The sequence below is a fragment of the Papilio xuthus genome, unplaced genomic scaffold (genome assembly GCF_000836235.2).
Source record: "Papilio xuthus unplaced genomic scaffold, Pxut_1.1 DF826949.1, whole genome shotgun sequence".
Classification (NCBI taxonomy): domain Eukaryota; kingdom Metazoa; phylum Arthropoda; class Insecta; order Lepidoptera; family Papilionidae; genus Papilio; species Papilio xuthus.
In genome coordinates this window covers 3284466-3304341 of record NW_013531700.1, presented here as the reverse complement: position 1 = coordinate 3304341, position 19876 = coordinate 3284466, and the positions used below count along the sequence as shown (strand labels likewise).

Genomic DNA, 19876 nt, shown 5'->3' with positions numbered 1-19876 from the left:
TTAGTAAAATACAAAGCAACTCTTCAAGGCAAAAATACGAGAAAAAAATGAAAAAATAGTATCCTATGTCCGTTTCCTGGCTCTAAGCTACCTCCTCACCAATTTTTATCCATATCGATAAAGCTGTTCTTGAATTATAAATAGTGTAACTAACATAACTTTCTTTTATATATATAGATTTAATCAATGTTCACTTAAACGTATATAACTAAAACTTTACAGACTGTTCAATATTGGTGAGATACGTGACGAAACAAGTTATATGAAGATTGAATTTATGCGGAATTACGTGCATAGCAATAAGATTTCGGCTGATGTCATTGACCTGAAGTTTGTTAAGTTCGTACTTTGATCTCGGATTACTTAGTTTTTTAAACTTCCAAGTAAAAGGGAAAACTTCGATATTTTCGTATTTTGATAGCGAATTCAAAAGTGAATGGACTGTAAACGGTTTTTACTTTTTCAATAGAAATTTTATTCACGTCAACATTTGTGTAGCTACAGATTCAATGTGTAAGTTTTGGTTGAAAGAGTTCAAATACCTTAAGTACTTAACTTTAATTTATATTAATATTTTAATTATATTTATTTTAACAGAACATCGGTGGTTTAGTGGTTTAAGCACTTGACTTGTGATCTGCAGGTCTTGGGTTCGAATCCCGCCATGTACCAATGTGTTTTTCTATTTACATACGTACATTTATCCGACGTTCTTACGGTGAAGGAAAACATCGTGATGCACGTATCTCTGAAGAAATTCAATGATATGTGTGAAGTCAACCAACTCGCACTGGGCCAGCGTTGGTAAACTATGGCCTAATCACCCCAAACATAGGGTAAGTTCCGAGCCCCTCAGTGAGGGCATATAGTGAGCTGATGATGTATTTTTTCAATATTTTTATAATAAATATTAAAAAAATAAAAGGTCGTCTTACTTTGTCTTGTGTTGTAAAACTCTGTAAGCGATATGGCCGAAGTAGAGTTTGGTACATTCAAATCTGTTACATCAGTGGACTAGGACAATTATTTGAGACAATCGCCATCGTTTCATTATTATCAATTACAACAAGATTAGTTGGAATTTTTTTGTATTTTACGCTCGATAAGTGCACTGCATTTTGTCGATGACGAGACGATGGGAATTGTCGCAAATATTCGTGCAAGGCACACATATAACTTTTCTAACGACACAAAACGTACTCTATAAAAGTTTCCACCAATAATTAACATAGTTACCTTCTTCCCAGCATCCTTGTGTTCCTGTACGTACTCCTGCTTGAGTGGCTCAGTTTGCAGGTCCGGCAGTGAGTGGCTGATGCGTATCGCCGCCTGCCGCGACTGCGAGTCGCAATTGCTATCTTGTGACTCACGCCGCGACCTGCGGAAACATCTAATAATAAAGAAATATTTAAAGCTAAGCAACTAGAAATGATTATCTTATAAATATATTAAAACTAATTTAAAATTATTCAATTATAAAACCTAATTATACTTCTATTATACTTCAAGGTAAAAACACATCTTAACTATCAACTCAACTACAACTGTATTAGGGAGAGATTATGGATTTCAATTTGGCACATCCCAAGCAACTTTAACAATCACGAAAGTAACGACAAATAAACTCTAAATAATATTTAATTGCATCCTTACCTTCCCATCAGCCACCTCCAAGTGGCCGCGCAGTGGTATCCAACAGCTGCTAGTAACACAGCCGCCATCGCTCCCAAAAGCACAGCTGCCACGTAATCAAGGGATGTACCGCGCACACCCGACTCACTCTCCAAACCTCTTGGCACCCACGCACCTCCTAAACATAAACATAGACAAGTTATGATAAGTCTACACTTTTTTAACACGTGTATGACAGGACTATGCCCATTCCAAACCAAGGTAGACAAAAAAATAGCCCAAGTTACTCGCTGACAAATGAATATTGTATGAACTGCAGTTTTCAGTTTATCTGGAACAGACTACCTCTCTGTCAAGGTACAGCAGAGGATTCATTTAGAGTAATGATTACCTGTACTTATATAGTACACTGCTTTTTTCCTTATGTATTAGGTTTTATTAAATTTGTATACACAGTTTAAATAAATAAAACATTCAATAAGAACATTTATCTCTCTACCAGAGACTAGATGAAGTTTTCATTTACTTATCGTAGTAATAGTCAAAGTAATAAGTGGTTTAAAGTTATATGAAATAGGGAAATGGGAGGTCTTAACAAACTCGTAACTTATGGGACTTGAGGATCACTAATGTCCCTTAACGATCCTATCTACGACCACAGCTTTTTGTAACTAAAAACAAAATAAAAAAGTAATTTAAATAAGGAATGTTTAGTGTAAAAATCATTAATGTAATTAAGCACAAGGGATATGCGCAAAAAAGAGTAAGGACCAAAAGTCTGTAGTTTTTGTAGGTTGTAAAAAAATATATCAAATTAAATTTTAATACCACATACATAAAATAGTCAGGTTAAAAAAGGTTTTTAATTATAAAAAGTAAAAATTTAACTTAGTTATTAAAATTATCAAAATTTTAACGAGACATAAACATTTAACAAACATCTGTGCGTGCGGCGTCTTAGCTTTGATCTTTTGATCTCAGATTAAGATCGTGAACGTGAAATGAATTAATGGGGATTTATCGCTAAGTTAACGAATTACTAAATTGATGCTATGAAAGCTTTTATTATAATAATAACTACTATTATTACAACAATCAATATTCAAGGACGTATAGTCAAGGACATATATTTCCTACCCATGATGAGATAAATTCTTTTTATATCAAAATCATACGATCCTAATTTGACAATTAATTTCTGTTACTATGCATCCATAACACAATCGTAAGACGTCTCATTGATATATTAAATTAACTGTTTAATTAAATAAATATTTTTTTTATTTTATAATATAGCTAAGTAATAAAAGTCTCGAGTTTATGTAAATAACAGAGTTTATACTTTTATGTACATTATGTATTGTTAACATCATAATATTGTGGCATATAATATACTTTATATTTATTTTTATTTAGCGACAAAATCCGTTTGTCGCGGTCACCATCCGGTAACTTATCAATGGACCGGAATTAGCGTAATATAAAACTATGTCAAGTACAAAATCAAAACCTTACTTACTTTTAGTAAAGCCATTATTTTCTTCTTTTTTTTTTCAAATTCACAAAATTGTGAATAAATACATCTTACTACTTCTTACTATAATAATATAATAAACGTGAATGTTCATATGGACGGGATGGGTGAATGTCTTCAAGACCACTAAACGGAACTTGTTGAAAATTGGCATAAATGTAGAGCATAGTCTGGCAGAACAAGGGTTACTAAGTTTATTTATAATTTCGCGCAGACGGAGTCTCGGGCTACAGATAGTGTAACATAATGATTTTATATATTACATTCTACGTACGTGAAAGAAAATGATTAATATGTTTTCGGTCGTTAAAATAGCATTGTAATGTCCAATATTCTCTAAGATCCTTTTACTTTACAATGTTATTAATGATTCTCGCAGACTCTACAATAAGATAGCCTAAACTATACCTAAACTCTTTTTTGTGTTATTCAGAAGATTGATTGTGAACTAATAAGTTTTGTGTAAAGATTTTTTTTTATTACAAAAAGGGGCAAACGAGCAGAGAGAACACAGAGGTGTTCAACGACGCCCATGGATATCAGCAATACCAGAGGAATCGCAGATGTGTTGCCGGCCTTTGAGATACGCTTGCTTCTTGAAGGACCGTAAGTCGTAGTGATTTGGAAATACCACCAAGGACAAACCATTCCACAACGCTGCTGTGCGAAACAGGGAGTTTTGCGCAAACCGCACGGTTGTGGATTACCAGCCATCGAGATGGTATGGATGGAACCTGAATAGTCTGTAAGCTTGAAATTAGACGCAAATAATAGATAAATGTGGTGTGTAAAAGAAGTGTATCTATTTATTACGTATTTTATCAAAATACTAGCGCGGAATTAAAAAAAACTTAATTAATAGCATATGTTTTCTTCGAGAATATGTTCTATATGCGCGACAAATTACATCAAGATCCGTTCAGCCGTTCTGAAGATACTTTCAAACTTACATCCAAACATTCGTATTATAATATTAGTTATATCAAAATTTTAAAATGCTAGACTTTGCTTTCTTCTGAATCGACTTTAAAATAATATCACAAATACAATTTCAGTCAAAAAAAATAAAAAAACCATGTAAATCTCACCGAAACTCGTGTATCCACAAAGTAAGTACGTTATAAATTTGTCTATTAGACAAATAGCTTAACTTTTAATGTTCCTATACAACTGTTTCCGTTATAGACCTCTAAAGTCACGTTAACACGAGGTCATCACGTCCCAAACAATTAACTAAACAACTATATAAATAACTGTTAACAGTTTCGACTTCGTTAACGAACCAGCGATTACTAATCCGTGGATGTTATTATTCGAATATGGAATTGAACCGCGTGGGTGGAACGATAAAAAAGGGAATATTGTTTTTTCATTTTCTATTTAAAAAATTATCTTTGGATTGACCAAAATATAATAAAAAAGATTGCTTTTATTATTGAACGAGGTCATTGTATTGTAAAACACCTGATCCGTGACAATGAATATATTTTTTAAGCTTTAAAATTATTTTATGTACATGTGCCATTAACCTTTTTAATTTATATGATTTATATTTATTTTGCAGTATTTTGAGTGAATTAAATACTTTCAAAACGAATCTTACTTCTTACTAATATTATAAATGCGAATGTTTAGATGGATGGATGTTTGAAGATATCTCCGGAATACCTGAACGGATCTCGCTGAAATTTCGCATAATTGTAAGACATAGTCTGGAAGAACACATAGGTTATTTATTAAGTTTTTCTTTAATTCCGCGCGGACGGCGTCGCAGTCGACAGCTAATCTATAACATAGGGCTTCCTTCTATCGAATTTGGATTGTAATTGTATTTATGACGAATGAAAAAGTAGATTTTTAATTCATATTTGATTAGTTGTGTGAAATAATATTTTTTCTATGCATCCTTTACTGACATTTGTGACAGAAAAAGTTTGTTATGTAGTATTGGCAGTTGCGCGTAATTTCTTCCGCGCGAAATTAAAAAAAAACTAGTAATGAATATAGCCTATGTCACTCGGGGATAGTGTAGCTTCTCAACAGTGATTTTTTTTTCCAAATCAGTTCAATAGTTGCGGAGCTTATTCAACACAAACAAATCATTCCTCTTTATAATATCAGTATGGAAAAGCGTATCATCAGACGACTGTACAGTCAGCTACATAAATAAGTAATCATTTACAAAACTTCAGAAACTTGTATACAATTTCAGTTTCAAAAAAGCACGTTTCGCTAATAGTAGGTATTCAAAGTTAGAAGTGTCAAGACGAATACGTGCATGCATATTTTTGAAACCATAGGCGTATTCAAGTTTCTGAAGCTTTGTACATGTATACATATTTATGCAGCTGACTGTACAATAAGACGTTATAAGGTAACAAAGTTCTCGGCTATTTAGAGGTGAACGCTCTCTTTACCGCTCGACTTAAGCGCCGGCGACAATTCACCATCTTTGATGAATTTTCCCTTACCATTTGTAATAACTTCAGCACCTGGTGCTGGAAATGTGCGACTACTAAAACAATTTTGTCATAAAATTAATACAATCCACATATGATTCTCTCACACGCATGCGATATATTTCCAATGAAACAACAGTTTTCAGTGCAAAAACTTATTGATTATTACGACCTTGTCCCTACGGAGTGTCGGAGGTGTCAGCCGTCAGCTTTGTATTCACTCCCTTCGATGTTTTTTGTCACTGACAAGTCACTGTTGCCTTGAAGATACATAACAGCTACAGGCTTGAGGTGGCCGATAGATGACTCTTAGCCTATCGACTATACTTTCGTTGGTCTTGCTCAACGTTTGCAGCCTTAACAATCTTATTACTTTCTTGTTTATCTGATCCGTCATCAATCCGCATAATAAGCGCATACTGTACTACATTTTTCTTTTTTTTCGTTTCTTCAGTTAAAACTTTTTGGAACCTAATTAAATATTGGCTATAAATTATTAACATGTCAGTTATCTGACAGTATTTAGCCTGTTATCTAGCTGTTATAATTTTTGATAAAAATGTCGAACTTATTATAAGAGTTTATTGTACGGATTGATGGAAAAATTATAGATATGTTTTCATTAAATTGATAAAGAAACCTTATCTCGTATGTACTAAATATATATTAAAAGAAATTTAAAATTTTAGACGCGTTACTTTAAAATGATGGCTATTCTATAATATTTTAAGCAATTATTTTATTGACTTTTATAACAGAAACAGAAACAGTAGATAAGAAAAATTATAAAATTAACCGTAAAATACTCAATAAAATTTTGATTATTTTAACTTTTTAATCTAAAATTATTTAATATAAAATTTCAGTTATTTGTTTTTTTTTTGTTATTTTATTATTAATTTTTTTTTAATATTAGCAGATTTTTTTGCAAATTTACTAATATTTCTTTTACTATTCCAACTAAGCTGTAGGCTTGTGCTAGGATATGGTTTACGACAATATTCGAATGGCGGGATTCGAACCCCCGACCTCGTGATCGGAAATCCGTACTCTTAACCATTAGGCTATTGACGATAAAGTATTTAATTATATCCAGACATGTTCCAACATTGTTTATCATCGTTGTTTTCTAATACTGAAATACGTGGTTAGTTATATTTGCTCAGACAAATATTGGTCACGTATTAACCAACACGGAGTATTTTGATTAACGGACTTGATATCAAAAGAATAAAGATCACTTGTACGATAGATATAATTAGTACAATGAAGATGCTTTGAACAAAAGATATCATCATCAGCTCACTATACATCCCCACTGATGAGCTCGGAGCCTACCCTATGTTAGGGGTGATTAAGCCATAGTCAACCACACTGGCCTAGTGCGGGTTGGTTGACTACACACATATCTTCGAATTTCTTGCAGGTTGCATCGCGATGTTTACTTTCACCGTAAGAACGTCGGATAAATGTACATATGTTAATCGAAAATCAAAGAACACATTGGTATATTGCGGGATTCGAACCCAGGACCTGCAGATTGCAAGTCAAGTGCTGTAGCCCCTGAGCCACCAACGCTCTTATTTATACATTAAATGTGACAGTAATATTTTATTTAACTTTAAAAACAACTACGAATACTATGCTAAGAATTATACTTTCAGTGAAATTTTATTTCAATATTTTACTGGAAATTCGTGCTAGCGCATAATCGGAAGACGGCACAATCTTCAGATTTCAATGACTGTATTAAAACAAAAAATAGACATGACCTCTCGTATTTAAGATTAACCGTGGGTTTCTCATGCCTAAATCCTCGTTTAATAATTCTTGTTATCTCATTTTTGTCATAGATAATGACGGGGACCACGATATGTTTTATACTGACGTTTTGGTGTCAGAAACCCGTCGCGGGCGACAGCTTAATTTTATACATAAATGTTGGTCTCAGAAACCAGCGGTAACTGAACTGATGTTAGTATTATTGTTAAATAATACAATTAAATTAATATTGTAGTTATTAATTTGTTTTGTAGACTTATAAAATCAATCCTTGTTACTTTCTCTTTATAAACAAGACAATCAACTGCTTAGCGAGGTATAAAAGTGAACGCACTACAGAGATTAAGGCTTAGCCTATGTTCGCAATTTACAATTTTCGTCGGTGTATTCAGGGATTTATATAAGACTGTCCGACTTTACGCTAAAGAAAGGCTAAAAAGAAAGCTTTTGTATTTTAAATCATAACATTTCTTTTAGCTGGATTAACTTTTAAAAGCAATGACATTTGATGTTGACGATCACACATTTTTTTTAAATTTTCTTTTAATAAATCAAATTATATTTTTATAATTTTCTGCTATATGTATAATAATGAATAATAATCAAACTGAAATATATAAATGTAAAAAAATTTAAAGTAAGAATTAATGGTATATTTTGATATATTGTCTTAAATCTATGATATAAAATAAAATATTGAAAAAAAACGAAAAATTCACTAAAATCTTTATAAATTATTTATAAATTGAAATAGATTTGTCTAAATTTATATAATAAATTCCAACTTGATACCTTCACGAGTTTTTGAGAAAAAGGGTCTTGACAGACAGACGGGCGGACAACAAAGTGATCCTATAAGGGTTCCGTTTTTCCTATGAGATACGGAACCCTAAAACAAAGAAATACAAACTCTAACAAACGTGTACATTTTCAGAATTCGTGTACAAAATAAATGAAATAATATCTCCATAATATTAAAATATAGCGCGTAGTTACCAGTCTATTTGGAAGCTTTTATTTCGAGGAATGTTTATAAACACTCAAAATGATGGAATGTTCGAATAAGCATGAATTTTTATCAAAGCTTTTGTATCTCTCAGAATAATAAATGATAAAATATAAATTTAATAGCAAAAATAAAATCTTTAATAACGAAGTAATTGATGTAAGTCTCTTAATACAAAGTCACAAAATTAAATGACGAATAATTATTGCTTTAATGCTTCAGACTTACAATTATTTATACAATATAATTTAAATCACTCTTTTTTTATATCATAAGGTGGCAAACGAGCGAGCGGCCACCTGAAATCGTTAAAATAGCGAAGTGACCGTTGCGCATAGACATACGCAATTGCATATGCGTTGCCTACCTTTAATCGACGGAGGAGAGGATGATACAGAAAGAAAATATTTTCCCTTCCCATGCATCCTCTCATCCGGAAAGTCTACTTCTACTATCGTTTCCTTATAAGAAAAAGGATGGGAAGGGAAGGAGGACTAAAAAAGGCCTCCGAGACGCACACTCATCAGACGAAACGCGGACTTGCTACCACTTCACGCCTTTCTTCTGTGTGGTCGTGGTATTTCACCAGGCGAACCGGGCCAATTCGTGCGAAGATGTAAAAGCGGGCTCTACCACTGTTAAAATTTTGTAACTCTTTTATGCTCAAACACATGAATAACTCTAAAACTACCTTTTCGTTTTACCGACTGTTTCTCTCTCTCTCTCTTTTGCTATTAGTTGTATCTTTCTTCTCTCTCTTGTAACAAAATGAGCATGTATGCGCATGTATAAAACGATCTTTGTCAGTTTCATAATGGAGGAACAAAATAAGCGTATGGACACAACAGAAAGGAAAAATTAAAAAATGATATTTAATAAATTAACAAAAAATTGCCATAAGTATGTTAGGGTTGCCAACATTATGATGACAACATTACAGACATTAGCGAGTCTATATGTAAGTGTAATCGAATCTTAAGTCGCGACCCTTCACTTTTATTTACGTTCCAACGTTTCATAGCAAACACTCAAAGTAATGGAATTGCTTAGAGACCTATGAAGAAATGCGTAAAAATTTATACGACTCACAGCAACCATTTTATAAAGAGCTATGACATCTTTAAAATTGTATGATATTTACAAAGGAGTTAGAGGTCGCTAAATATACAAGATGTTGGTTAAGTCGTATTAACGGTAACTACAACACTATGTCAAGATGTTTGATTCGTTCTTTTTTCTCTAACCTCATTATTTCTTCATCAACATCAAACAATCAGTATTAAAAACATTTATTTATGTTATCAAATGCCTAAATCACTTTCTCCAGAAGTGGATTTCTATACAATAAAATATATATATATATATATATATTTATCATAAGATGGCCAAAGAGCGACCGGCCACTGAAATCGCTGAAGTAGCGAAGCGACCGTTGTCATTAGAGAAATGCAACTGCAGATGCGTTGCCTACCTTTAATCTACGGAGGAGGGGATGCATAGAAAGAGAATATTCTCCCTTCCGATTCATCCCCTCATTCGGAAAATCCACTTCCCATCCTTTACTTATAAGAAAAAGAGTGGGAAGGGAAAGAGGACTAAAATTAGGCCTCCGGAACACACAAATATTAGAATCTATTGGCTAAATTATTTTATTTATTGAATAAACAATATTTCCTATTCTGTGTAATGAACATCGAATGAGGTCACTGAACTGTGAAATACAAAACTTAATAAATAAATCTTCCTCGGACTAATTTCGCGGTTACAACTTTTACAATTTATGAAAACCGGAGGCCGTAAATTGTTACAGTATAGCTAAATCCAGATCGTAACTGGAACGTTAACCCCTGTTACATTTCGAATTACTGAATTCCGCTTTACGTTTAATATATAGACTTTTGAGTTAACAGTCTTGTTTTATATCTTTGTCAATATATGTTAAATTAAGACCAGGTACACTCGTACTCTTCTTGCTTCTAAGAAGGAAATTATTTTATACTAGCCGGTATAAAAAGTACTCTAGAATATGTCTGTATGCATCATCTACCTTCCCATCAAAATAAGTGCAGCCGTTCCAAAGGTTATTCGGAACAAACACGCCCTTACTGACAGACATTTTATTATAGACAAGAATTAAAAAAATGTTTTTTCATTATCGTAAACACATCATATAACGTTATGGTTATGTTTAAAAGCCTACCACATATTAAAAATTAACATATTAATGTTATGTTTGAGTGTTTGACTATCCACCGCTGTAACTGGCGTGCGGATAACACTATGGGCTTTCACGGAAGATCAGAGCTGAGTGGTCCAGAGAGGAACACCCAGCATACGAAGCTGAGTGAAACCTTATCTGGTCAGCATTCCAACACTCTTTGTAAATATTTCCTGTTGCTTATTAATGTTATGTTTTTATGTGTTATTTCTTTATAATTATTTTTGTGCTGTTTTTGCTCATTGTGTTGTGATATTGAAAAGATTAAATGTTATTTTTTTTTATTTACTTTACATTTATTAGGTTTTCTTACAGTTATAAAATTTTGTCCCATTAGGAATAGCCAATACGATGGGTAGCCCAAACAGGCAACACTTATTTTTTAATTTCAGATTATCGAAAAGATCAATTCTCTTTTACTAGTTAACTTTTAATAGTTTTTATAACTTAATTATCCATTCATTTGATGTAAAATACATTGATTATTTGTATCCTAATAAATTATTTTAACATATATTTATACGATTATAAAAAACATAATTCGCATATGTGTTCTTCTAGACTATATTCTATATGTATGCCAAATTTCATCGAAATCCGTTCAACCGTTCTGAAGATGTACCTTCAAACATCCATCTATCTTAACATTCAAGCATTTATAATATTAGTAAGAGTATTATGATTACTTTTTCCTCATCAAAATGATATTTCATACATTTAAATGTAAACAACATAATAAAATGTAAAGAGATACGACGTCTTGAATTTAAATCTGTATTACAAACGTACATGCATAAATCATTGTATATAAAGTTGTCTAGACATGTACAATTCAGTGTTAACTGGAACAATAAAATATTCCACTAAATTTAATGTTTTGACAGTCGATATAGTAATAAATAGTGTTATGACCATCGTAATTTGTACGTATAGTACGCTACGGTAACTAAAACCTCTCGGCTAAATTCCTCGTCATCATCATCAGCTCACCTAACGTCCCCACCGAGGGGCTCGGATCCTACACGAAGTTAGGGGTGACTAGGCAAGTCAACCACGCTGGCCAAGTGCGGATGGTTGACTTCACACATATCTTTGAATTTCTTCTCAGATATGAGCAGGTTGCATCACGATGTTTTCCTTCACCGTAAGAACGTCGTATAAATGTATATACATATCTAAACCGGAAATTGTAAGACACATTGGTACATGGCGGGATTCGAACCCAGGATCTGCAGATTGCAAGTCAAGGGTTTGACTACTGAGCCACCGACGCTTTCCTCCTTCAGTGTAAACAATAGTTGTTAGAAGTCAGTCTTAAACGGATCTCGATGCATTATGTCATAGTAAAACTTAATCTGGAAGAACACACAGGTTTCAAATTATTTTTTCTTAATTCCGCGGGGATGGAGTCGTGAGATAGCCAGTTGACTATAAATTTAGTGGCAAAAAATGAAGATCGATATAATAATTATAGAATTACACAAAAGTGTGTTATAAAATTTTGGGTTCCGTTTCCATTGTACAAAGAATCTGAATGATAAAAGCTTTGAGTCCGTAACTTTCTTAATAATTGTTGATGAAAATCGACGAAAGTCTATTGGGACATAAATCATTTCTTACCATTATTACCAACATTGTAGAAATTTATATTTCATAACTCAATTAAATGATTAAAATTTTCGTTTAGGGAATTTCTCGTGAAATTTTTACAATGATTTCTAACTATTATTGTAATCAATACATCCCATGCTATTACAATTTTATATATGAACTCGCGAATCCATTGGCATTGAACGTGTTAAAATTATTTAATTGTTAAAGATTAAAAAGAGTATTTTAAATTCAACAATAGCTTAAAAATGTAGATTTTGTTGTGATTTTTTTTTTATTTGAACAACCTTTGTTACGCTTTGAAGGACAGTAAATAAATACGATACACCTTGAAAACAAGAAAATGTATTTGTACAGATATTTTACGAGCACTTTCGTTCAATTTAGCAGGTAAATATTTTAAGATAGAATTTTATTATTACGTTATTTAATTTTCACTTTATGTAAGAATTATTTTTTTTTAAATTAGGAAAAGAAGAGTCTATTCAAATACTTAGCCAAAAATAAAACCTTTTTTTTGGATATAAATTTTGGATAGCTTAGCTCTTGAACTATGTGTCCTTGTGTTTTAGGTGCTAAAATAACAAATCATAGTTTTTTATATCATAAGGTGGCAAACTAGCAAACGGCCACCCTGAATCGCTGATATAGCGAAATGACCGTTGCCCATAGACATACGCAATTGCATATGCGTTGCCTACCTTTAATCGACGGAGGAGAGGATGCACGGAAAGAAAATATTTTCCCTTTCCATGCATCCTCTCATCCGGAAAGTCCAATTCCACTTCCCATCCTTTCCTTATAAAAAAAAGGGTGGGAAGGAAATGAGGACTAAATTAGGCCTCCGGGACGCACACTCATTAGACGAAACGCGGAATTGCTTCTACTTGACGCCTGTCTTCTGTGTGGTCGTGGTATTTCACCGAGCGAGCCGGGCCAATTCATGCGAAGATGTTAAAGAGGGATCTACCACTGTTAAAAGTATTGTTTATTAGTGACAATGGCATTCGTCACAAACTAATTTGCAATCGTATTTCTGAGTACAACTAAATAATTATTCCTTATAACTAGCTTGAAATCCAAATAATATTTAGTAGTAATTTATAGACCAAGAGTATTAATATTTAAAATTTATAGAGATTAATAAAAGCACTAGAAGAATCTCGCTTAAGTCATATTTTTTTGCTCCAAAATTTATCGCCAGTGCCTATATTTCTTAATAAAATATAGGACACTATCTGCAAAGGTTCATGTCAGTAAATAACGTGTATTCGTACAGAGCATATATTTGATAAGAGAAAATAAGTTTAGCTCGTCTCCATAGCGCTTTCACAGATCTTAGCAAATATCTTCGCTGTAACAAAAGTTACGTCAGCATAAAAAATGTTTCAGACAAATAGAGTAGATTAAATTGATTTACACATTTTATTACACTTTTCAAATTTAAAATCAAATTGTCCCCTATATTACATACTAGCTGTCACCCGCAACTCCGTCCGCGCAGAATTAAAAAAAAAACTATTGGTCGCAGCGTAATGTTATATAGCCTAAAGCTTTCCTCTATAAATGGTATATCCGACAAAAAAAATTCAATTCGGACCCGCATTTCCTGAGATTAGCGCGTTTAAACAAACAAACTCTTCCGCTTATCATCTTATATATAAAATTCTCGTGTCACAATTTTCGTTCCCATACTCCTCCGAAACGGCTTGACCGATTCTCATGAAATTTTGTGACCATATTGAGTAGGTCTGAGAATCTGCCAACATCTATTTTTAATCCCGCGCGGACGGAGTCGCGGGCGACACCTAGTATTAGTATAGATTCAAAGCAAACATTAAACAGTAATGTTAATAATATTCAGTTCTACCTAACTGCTTGACCACGGGACAATAAACATATGGCGAATTGAGTTAATGTCAATAGAATATTATAGCACATTGTCAGGTATTATAAATGCAGTGTGACAAAGATGATGATGATGATGATGGTGATGATAGTGATAAATGCATGTCTACTCATAAGATGATACAATTATCAAAATCAATGTCTTTAGAATTACCCTCAAAAATAAAATAATCTTCTCTTGTTATCCTCTTAATATAATTTCCCAATTTTTTTTTTGTTTTTTGGAAATTATATTTAAGTACGAATTACTAATAAAATGATGAAATATAAATAATATTTTTCGATCTTACCGATAGAAAAAGTTAAGTTTATGTTTAAGTTGATTATCGATAAATCACGAATAAAATGACATTTTCTAAAAATGATTCCTAGCTAGATCGATTTATCGCCCTCGAAACCCCCTATATACAAAATATTATGAAAATCGTTGGAGCCGATTGCTCATTTAAAGATATAAGATAAGATAAGGCAAATAAATTTTGTCTAAATTACAATAATTCGAAATGAAAGACATTTTTTCATTATTTTCAATGATCCAAACTAATTTTTATGATTTAAAGATCAAGGAGAGCCACATCTTTTAGACCTTGACGGATCTATTTTGACCTTTTCTTTTATTTGAATAGGCCCTTATTCATTCGTAATTCATGTAGATTAAACCAAAAAATGTTTTATATTTATTAAATATAAAGAAAAAAGGTTATATATTACTCATCTTCTTAGTAATATTAATCGTAAGTGTCTATGTGTAAATATATTATAGTTTTTGTTTATAGACTGATTGTTGACACCAAACCGAATTTACTTCAAACGTACGTTGGAAATGTGTAAAGAAATGGAATCGATAGACGAATTCAATTATATGTAAATAAAAATCTATATTTGTCCCACGTGTGTTCCTTAATTTTATATTCTTAAATGGTATACCGATGTTTATATCCTAAAATTTGAAAACAACATGTCAAAATAATTAAGCGTCAATAGCCTAATGGTTAAGGATACGGATTACCGATCACGAGGTCGAGGGATCGAATCCCGCCAAGTGACTATTATCGTAAACCATATTGGAATGGTAAAAGAAATATTAGTAAATTTAGAAAAAAAAATTAGGGGTAGACTACCCTTAACATTTAGGGGGATGCAAAATAGATTTTGGCCGATTCTCAGACCTACTAAATATGCTCACAAAATTTCATGAGAATCGATCAAGCCGTTTCGGAGGAGTATGGGAACGAAAATTGTGACACGAGAATTTTATATATAAGATCTGCAATATTTATATAATATTAATTCTTATAACATTACGTAAACGGGCAACGATAACCCAATATTTTTATATAAAGGTAGTTTTAACAGTAAACCTTGATGTTAAATCCACCCCTGTACTCTATACATCGACATTTTCACAAAGTAATAGATGGAAATGTTTCTACACATCATTACTCTGGAATAACAACGTTGTTCCAACATTATACTTGGAAAACATGTTCAAATATAAAATTTTATTTTGCTTATATTGTAATATTTGAAAGAATTTTCAAAGAAATATTTATTGTTGAAGTATTGTACAAGCTTTTCTAAGAGTTTTTAGTATCTAATGGAATTAAATCTTTATAGTGTGCCTATTTGGGATATATTAATTTGACAACTGACGCCTATGAATTATCAAATTAATTTTGTATGACGATTAATGTTGTACTTACTTAACGGTTGTCATAGTGTCGGGCCGTTGCGCAAAACGTATTGTGACCTATCGAGAATCGATCTTGTAATAAAATCGAATAAATGGGTATTATAATTAAGACATAATTCTTAATCGATTTTACTCAACCCATATCTAGTGCATTGTCAAACTAATCTATCTTAGACACACTGTAACAGTTGGCAGACTGAACAATAGAAATTAAACAACCATAAAAATCGGGATTTGTAAATCACTTCGGCATGTGACACGATGAAATATAGCGGTAAACAAAATAAATAAACATCAAGTGTTGTGGCCGTAATGTGGAACAATTTACCAGGGAAGCGATTATGGACCTGATTTATGTATGATTGACGTATTAGAGAAAGTAGTCAGTATTCCATTTTTACGCAAATTATTTGCAAGAATTTTATCCGTAGCAACGGTCACTTCGCTATTTCAACGATTTCAGGTGGCCGCTCGCTCGTTTGCCACCTTATGATTAAAAAAAAATTGATAGCTTATCCTACGTAGCGTTATCGTCTTTCCTTATTTATTCTTGATAAAACAAACCATGTAATTTAATAAACAAAATTCTGTTTCCCCATACATAAATAAGAACACAAGTAAGCATCGAAAACAATTCGAATACTTGATTCTATAATTGAAAAACTTTTCTGATATTTGACCTTTTGATTATTCAATTTGAATTGAATAAACTGAAATGTTCCTGATAAAATAGATAGAATCGTACTTAGACAACTTTACAATTTAACTTTATATTTTGCAGGAAATTATATAAATTTCTAAAATGCTAATCAACAAATTAAATGAAGACAAAGCTTTTTATAAATAAGTATGGTTAATAAGTTATACTAAAATTCAATAAATAAATATTTAGAAATACATTTATTACTGACTAGCGCACGCCCGCGACTATGTCTGCGCGAATTTAAAAATAACATAATTAGTAGCCTATGCATTCTTCCAGACTATAATATTCATCTATGGATATCCGCAAGAAGAGAGCCATTATCAAACGCAGCGTTAAGATGCCTAAGAAATATGATTTGCTTATAGCAAACTAGCTGTTGCACGTGAGTCTGTCCGCGCGGAAAAAAAATTAGTAGTATATGAGTTCTTCCAGACTATGTTCTACTTCAGTACCAAATTTTAGCGCGATCTATACAGTCGTTCTGGAGATACATGACAACAAACCAATCCATCTATCTATCTAAACATCCGCATTTATAAAATAAGTAAAGTACTAGCTGTAGCCCGCGACTTCGTTCGCGCAGTATTAAACACAAACTTAATAAGTTGCATACGTATTCTTGCAGACTATGTTCTACATCTGTGCTAAATTTTATTAAGATCTATTCAACCGTTCCAGAGATCCTTCAAATAACCGTCCATCTATCGATCTAATCACCCTAATTTAGGGTAGGCTCCGAGCCCCTCGGTGGGGACGTATACTGAGCTGATGATGATGATGATCCATCTAAACATTCAAATTTATAATATTAGTAAGATGATATGTAAAGTCCATTATTATTGAATCTTCAGTTGAATATGACATAAATTCATAATGTGTTATATACATGGAAATTTTGTTTCACACATCATTACTTCTGAATAGAAATATTGTTTGAAAGTAAAATCAAAATGTGTATTGAACTGGAAAAATGTTCTGATTTGCTCTCAATGTTGTTATAAATAAATAAATATCAACACATCTTAAAATATAAATGCAAAATTTAGTATGGGTGGATGGTAGAAGATATCTCAGGAACGGCTCCACGAATGTTAATGAAATTTAGCACATACGTAGATCATAGTCTGGAAGAACACATAGTCTACTTATTAAGTTTATTTTTAAACCCGCATGCACGGATACACAGGCGACGGCTACTTTATATTCTCATTTAAATTAACTTAAATATTACATTAATAAATATAAAGCAAACTAAACTAAAAGAACTATTTGTAAACAAGGTTTAAAAAACGTAAAATGACTAACATTTTTATCCATAAAACACTATTTCAAGAAAATATGCGAGAATTCTTTCATTTCTTTTTATGAAGGAAAAGCTTTCAATTTTCCGATTATTTTAATGGAGCCACATTCCCAGATAATCTGTCATTTCAAAATCATATACAATAAATGTTCTTGTATCCAAAATAACAATCAGATAATATTTATATGACTTTTAGGAATTACTGTAATAAACAAATAATATAAACTAACATAAAATATAAAAAGCGTCGGTGGCTCAGTGGTCCAGCACTTGACTTGCATTCTACAGGTCCTGGGTTTGAATCCCGCCATATACCAATGTGTTTTTCCATTTCCGATTACATATGTACATTTATCCGACGTTCGGTGAAGGAAAACATTGTGATGCAACCTACACATATCTGAGAAGAAAACAAAGATATGTGTGAAGTCAACCAACCCGCACTTGGCCAGCGTGGTTGACTATGGCCTAATCATCCGTAACTCAGGGTAGGCTCCGAGCCCCTCGGTGAGGACGTATAGTGAGCTGATAATGAACATATTATTTGTAAACTAATAAAACTATAATACTTTTTTAGTCTATGGTCATAAACGAAAATCGAAATTAACAGTGTGTTTCCGATACCAAAATACATTTAAAACATATTGATATCTCTGTTTTGTCGAAGACGATGTTTTATACACAGATTTTGGTCTCTAAACTTACGAATAGTGATTATTTTTTCATATTACCGTATGTGAGGCTATATCATTGTTATATTCAAGTTTATGGAAGGTTTTTTAGGCGCGGTACTAAATGAGAGTGCTTTACTGTCATGAAAACAATTCTCATATATCAAATGTATATCAAAACATGCGACATAGTAAAAGATACAAGGTTATTTGAGGTCAAAAGTATTTCTACTAATGACCGATATTTGTTTGTTATAAGACTGCATTAGGATGAAAAATTGCATATACTCGCATATAGCCTTTTATTGGGTCGGGGGGGATCAGTGTGGGGGGGGTATGTGGGATATGACCCACCAAAACCCCCTTGGTGGCCAGAATCAAGTGCAATAAAATAGTCCGAGATTCCTCGCACAAGAACCTCCCATTCAGAGAAGGTATATCAAAAATATTTTCAAAAGATAGCCCGAATTTTGTCTCATGCTTAATTTAAGGAAAATAACTACTTCGAGACTTAATTATGAATCATAAAAAACACACCTTTCTTAATAAAAACCTTCCAGTTATTTTCTACTTGAAGGTTTAGGAAATATGCAAAATATCCTTGACCTAAAAAGTTAAAAGCTTTAAAAAAAACGCGAGCCTTAGGGTGTAATAAAACGGACCGTTAAATGATACAAAATCGTGCAACGGATGCTGTCTTTGTGCCACTTTGTGACATAATAGAGCTCTTCATGTTTTTCACATTGTAAACATTTAAATACTAGCTTTCGCTCGACTATGTCTGCACGGCAGCGGAATTAAAAAAAATAGCCTATGTGTTCTTTCAGACTCTGTCCTACAACTCTACTAAATTTCATCAAGATCTGACGCGTCATTCTGGAGATACCTTCAAACAAACATCCATACATCCATCCGGACATAAACATTTATAATATTAGTAAGATTAAAAATATGCACAAAACACTTGCAAAAAAAACCTTCAAAAGCTTTTACTTAAGCCGACCTTTCTAACACATTAGCCTAATGGTTTAAAATGTAACAAGCAATTTTATAGTTGCTAGTCTTTTCATACCATATTTGTAACTTAATACTCGTATTTTAGCGTTTATTCACACTGACGCTTTGTTAACGCTGCGTTGAAAAACCGCCTTGGCGACTCTCGAGCTACAAACCGTATAAAATCATCTCTTGTTCCATTCGCCCAGCGCACAAAATGCAACACTGCGATATAAAAAAGCGACGCATTTTTTAAAGCGGATTATGACACATAGAAATGCATTTAATTTATTTGAACGATTTTTTTACGCGCGATAAAAAAGCACCCGTGTGATTAAAGGCTTATTGTAGTCTAGC

The 19876-nt window shown here is 32.5% G+C and overlaps 1 protein-coding gene across 3 annotated transcripts in view; it reads right to left on the bottom strand.

The window, feature by feature from the left end:
- Positions 1-19876, bottom strand: part of LOC106120649 (synaptotagmin-10) — a 44983-nt gene that overhangs the window by 11992 nt on the left and 13115 nt on the right. The window contains exons 1-3 of one of the 3 annotated variants that reach the window (XM_013316017.1): positions 4255-4434; positions 1654-1810; positions 1237-1390 (exon numbers count right to left, since the gene is read on the bottom strand). In XM_013316017.1, the coding sequence (XP_013171471.1) occupies positions 1237-1390; positions 1654-1721 (222 nt within the window). In that variant the 5' untranslated portion in view covers positions 1722-1810; positions 4255-4434. Of the gene's footprint in view, positions 1-1236; positions 1391-1653; positions 1811-4254; positions 4435-19876 lie in introns of those variants that run through there. The other 2 variants (XM_013316015.1, XM_013316016.1) reach the window with 2 other exon arrangements.